The sequence below is a fragment of the Lepidochelys kempii genome, chromosome 21 (assembly GCF_965140285.1).
Source record: "Lepidochelys kempii isolate rLepKem1 chromosome 21, rLepKem1.hap1, whole genome shotgun sequence".
Taxonomy (NCBI): Eukaryota; Metazoa; Chordata; order Testudines; family Cheloniidae; genus Lepidochelys; species Lepidochelys kempii.
In genome coordinates, this window is record NC_136400.1 from 12,956,878 (window position 1) to 12,961,923 (window position 5,046).

The 5,046-nt window shown below is 48.7% G+C and overlaps 1 protein-coding gene across 1 annotated transcript; it reads left to right on the top strand.

The window, feature by feature from the left end:
• Window positions 1–1,370: 1,370 nt before the first annotated feature.
• KCNA10 (potassium voltage-gated channel subfamily A member 10) lies at window positions 1,371–2,978 on the top strand. The gene has a single exon (XM_073319797.1). The coding sequence runs from the start codon at window positions 1,371–1,373 to the stop codon at window positions 2,919–2,921; it is 1,551 nt and encodes a 516-aa protein (XP_073175898.1). The 3' UTR covers window positions 2,922–2,978.
• The last annotated feature ends 2,068 nt before the right edge of the window (window positions 2,979–5,046 follow it).

Sequence of the window (5,046 nt, forward strand, 5' to 3'; positions counted from 1 at the left end):
GGAGTCTCCACCAGGAGGTTTACCAGTATAGTGAGATCAATACAACAAAGCCTCTCTTGGGCTGACAAGGCCCTAGTCCAATTGACTTCCACTTAACTGCTTCTGCAACTTTTACCCAGGCCTGGGCTACATGACACCAAGCTATGCCGGTGTGGCTATTTCGGCCAGGGGTGTGAAAAAAATCATCCCCCCTCGCTGACATAGTTAGGCTGACAAAACCCTCAGTGCAGACGCAGCTATGCCAAGAGGAGAGTGCTTCTGTCAGCTTAGCCAGCCTCGTTCAGGAGGTGGTGTTCCTGTGCTAGCGGAAGAGGGTCTGTTGGAACATGCTCCCTCTGCCAGGGGGCCATGCTGGCAGAGCCTTTGTAGTGTAGACATGGCCCCAGAGAGATAAGTGACTTATCCAGAGGTATCTAGGTGCCTAACTCCCTTGAAATCAATGGGAGTTAGGTGCCAAAATACCTCGGAGGACTGGGCTTGAGTGACTCAGGGACTGGTAATGGGATAGGGAGCTTCTCACCTCTAGCTCATGTGGCCCTGGGTCTGTAACCGCTGGCTGATGAGAAATGAGTTGTGGGGGGCTCAGTGCAGGTTTTAATGTGATGTGTGTGCACATTACCACAACAGCACCCCTAGAGAGCCCATGAAGGGCTGAACTTTCCTCTCCTAGCAGTGCTCCCACTAGGTCAGGGCTGAGGGAGCACTGCTCCTGGGCCTGGCCTATCCATAAGTGAGCTTTCAATTCCTGGGGTGTCAGTCTGGCATCTTCATCAGGTCAAATTGGAGGCTGGGAGTCAAATCCTGGGCATTGACATCAGAGATACCAGGATCTGGCCCAGTGTCTCTCCTGGTTAGATCCTAGGAAGCTGCCAGTCAGGACACCTGGGTTCTTTTCCAGGATCTGTGTCTGTCTCACTGTGACCTCGGAGGCACTGGTTGTGAAGCTTCGTTACTGTAATTAGTGTGTGCAAAGCACTTTGAACTCCTTGCTGGAAAGGAACTAAAACATTGCAGGGAGAGGGGGCTGCCAACCAGGACTCCGGGGTTCTATCCCAGGCTTTGCTACAGCCTTAACCTTGGGCACTATGAGCTGTATTGTGAGGGTGAAATGCAATAATGAATGCATGCAAAGTCCTTGGTTGAAAGAGACGATGAAAGGATTATCACTAAGTACAATTAATTTTTGTTAAAAAAAAGGTTATCCTGATCTCAGATCTATTTTATTCTTTGCATGCAAGAAGGAAGTGACACACATATACATAATTCATCTCCGTATCTCTGTCTGTTTGCTTGCAGATCATCATAGCGTGGGAAAGACGCAAGCTGCCGGTATCTGACCCCGGGATTTATGCTGCTAATCTGATTACTGTATGATGGAAGTGTCCAGTTGGAAGGAGATGGAGGTGGCACTAGTCAGTTTTGACAACAATGATGAGATAATGGAAGATCCCTGTTATTCAAACGACTTCAGCACTGCTGCCCAATTGCAGAAGGGACACCCCAGCTGTGCCAGCCTCTTGCCCCACTGGAGAATCCTCCTCAACAGTGAGAACACCAACAATGAGACCATTTTCTCCAAGTTCTCTGCTGAGTTCGGTGAGCACCTGATGGGGGAGCGGGAGGGCATGGACGAGGGTGAACAGAGAGTCATCATCAACATTGCTGGGCTGAGGTTCGAGACGCAGCTCAAAACCCTCAATCAGTTTCCAGAGACGCTACTCGGAGACCCAGAGAAGCGGATGTGCTACTTTGACTCCATGAGAAACGAGTATTTCTTTGACAGGAACAGGCCAAGTTTTGATGGGATCCTCTACTACTACCAGTCTGGTGGGAAAATCCGGCGCCCGGCCAATGTCCCCATAGATGTCTTTGCCGATGAAATCACCTTCTATGAGCTGGGCAATGAAGCCATGGACCAGTTCAGGGAAGATGAAGGGTTCATCAAGGACCCTGAGACTCTTCTGCCCACCAATGATTTTCACAGGCAGTTCTGGCTGCTGTTTGAGTACCCCGAAAGCTCCAGTGCGGCCAGGGGCGTGGCTTTGGTCTCAGTCTTGGTCATTGTCATTTCCATCATCATCTTCTGCGTGGAGACCTTGCCCGAGTTCAGGGAGGAACGGGAGTTCAAGGTCATCAAGGACGCTGCTAACAACTTGACCAAAGCCAACCTGGCCCCGAGCACCTTCACGGACCCCTTCTTTGTCATAGAGACAGCCTGCATCATCTGGTTCTCGTTTGAGCTCTTAGTCAGATTTGTAGTCTGCCCCAGCAAGGCTGCATTCTTCAGGAACATCATGAACATCATCGACATTGTGTCCATCATTCCCTACTTCGTGACCCTCACCACTGAGCTGGTCCAGCACAACGAACAAAATGGGCAGCAAAACATGTCCCTGGCCATACTGAGGATCATCCGCTTGGTCCGGGTCTTCCGCATCTTCAAGCTCTCGCGGCATTCCAAGGGCCTGCAGATCCTGGGGCAGACCCTCAAGGCCAGCATGCGGGAGCTGGGCTTGCTCATCTTCTTCCTCTTCATCGGAGTCATCCTCTTCTCCAGCGCCATCTACTTTGCGGAGGTGGACGAGCCACAGTCTCATTTTTCCAGCATCCCTGATGGGTTCTGGTGGGCTGTGGTGACCATGACAACGGTCGGCTATGGAGACATGTGCCCTACCACGTTGGGTGGGAAGATAGTGGGAACCCTGTGTGCTATTGCGGGGGTGTTAACCATCGCGCTTCCTGTCCCAGTCATAGTCTCCAACTTTAACTATTTCTACCACAGGGAGACGGAGAATGAGGAAAAGCAAATTCTACCCAGGGAAGTGGAGAAAATGCTTACCAGCCTGGCTGCGGCCAATGGCAGCATGGAGTCCTTGAACAAAACCAATGGGGGTTGTGACCGTGACATGCCCAGGAAATGATGACAGGTCATGGGCTTGAAGGGACTGCCTGGTATCAGAATGGATTTGATAAATGAATGGGGTGTAAACCATCTGCACTCTGTAATTTTTTTAAAAAACACAGTATGCTTTTTTCTTTTTTGGTAAACATTTTGCAATCCTCCAATTTCCTGCGGCCATTCAAATAAACATGGTCTTTTATCTCTCCCCTCTGCCCACCGACCTGTTTCATTATCCGATGCTCAGCATTTCGCTCCTCTGCTTGGGAACTGAAACTTGTTTCAGTGAGCATGTGGTAGATAGTAAAGCTAATACCAATCTCTTTTCAGCTGTAGATCTCAAAGCACTTCTCCAATGAGGTCAGCTTCCTTATTGCCAATTTACAGACAGGGAAACTAAGGCCAGAGAGGCAAAGTGACTTCCCCAAGGTCACCCAGCAGGGCAGTGGTAGGAATAGAAAACAGCTCTCCCAAGGCCTTGTCCAGTGCATGATCCACTGGGCCACGCTGCTGGAATGAGCAGCTCTGACCGTAACAGGGTCGGCATTAAGTGGATGGATTCTCAAAGCACAGAGGAACCTGATTCTTCAATACCGTACACCTTAGGGCTGACTCTCCACCGGCTTGTAAGTTTTGTTGTTGTTCACAGCTGTGCAAGGTGGGTATAAAGAAGAGTGCTGTGATGGGGCACACAGGCCCCATACCAGTCAGGAGAGGCGTAACAAGGACTTCTGGCCCCATCTGCCTCCTGCTACCCTACTACACCTGCAGCAAATGTCAGGTGTGGAGAGAGGTGTTGAAAGGAGAAGGCCCAGCTCAGTCTGAGACTGACCAGGAAGCAGAGCAGAGCTCAGCTCTGCTTCGCTTCTTCCTTGGTGAGGGACGTCTGGTTTCAGCCAACAGTCAGAGAGAGTTTGCTGTCTGGACAAGCCCTCCTGGTGGATGGGACAATGGGGCTGGGGAACTTGTCTAAACAGGCTGGTTGCATGAAGACCAGCCCCGAGTAGAAGGGTGGCGCCCAGCTGAAGACTCATTGGACAGCCCTAGTTTTGAGTTTGTAGCTTTTCTTTTTGTTTGGACTTTAGTATTTTGGAAGGGTTGGGATTGAGGTGCCCTTTAGCCGGAGGGCTAAAGCACCACTACATTGGACCTGTGAGAGGTGACAACTGATCTTCGGAGACCCTGTAACAAGGTGAGGAGTACCCTGTCGGGCCACAAGGGGGTACCATGGAGAAGGGTTGTTGAGTGGTTAGAGCACTAGCTCGGGACCTGGATTCAGTTCCCTGCTCTGCCACAGATTCCCGTGTGGCCTTGGGTGAGTCATTTAGTCTCTCTGTGCCTCAGTTCCCCATCTGTAACAATGGCACTGCCCAGCCTCACAGGGGTTTTAGGAGGATAAATGCATTAAAAGACTGTGTGGTTCTCCGATGCCACAGTGTTGAGAGCATGTAAGTACCCAGGACAGAAAAATTTAGCATCCTAGAAATGTCAGCCTGGAAGGGACCTCAAGAGGTCATCTACTCCAGCCCCCTGTGCTGAGGCAGAGCCAAATAAACCTAGACCAGCCCTGACAGGGGTTTGTCTAACCTGTGCTTAAAAACCCCTCGGTGATGGGTATTCCACAAACTCTGTGGGAAGCCTGTTCCAGAGCTGGACTATCTTTGTAGTTACAAAGTTTGACACAACAGGTTTCCATCAGAAAATACAGTTTCGTTGAAACGGAAACATTTTGCAGCAACATGTCAGTTCTGACAAAATTTTCGATGGGAGAAAATCTAAACCAACCATTTCAACTTTTATTTCATTTCAGTAATTTAAAACAATACGAGTAAATGTTTTGGTGTTTTCATTCATTTTGTTTTGACTTTTATATTATATCAAAATATTCATTGCAATATATATTATATTTAATACTATGTATAATTGCATTTTTATAGCATAGGGTTTCGACATTATAGAAATGAAACGTTTTGATGTTTCCACATTAGAATTTCTGTTCTGAGGTAACTTGCGAAATTTTGACTTTTCGTTCCAATTTGGAATGAAAACCAAATGGATTGGTTCACAAGCGACTGTTCTCGTTGGTGGTTCTGGAAACATTTCTATTGGATTTGGGGTTTTACAGAATTTTTCTTCACAACGTTTAA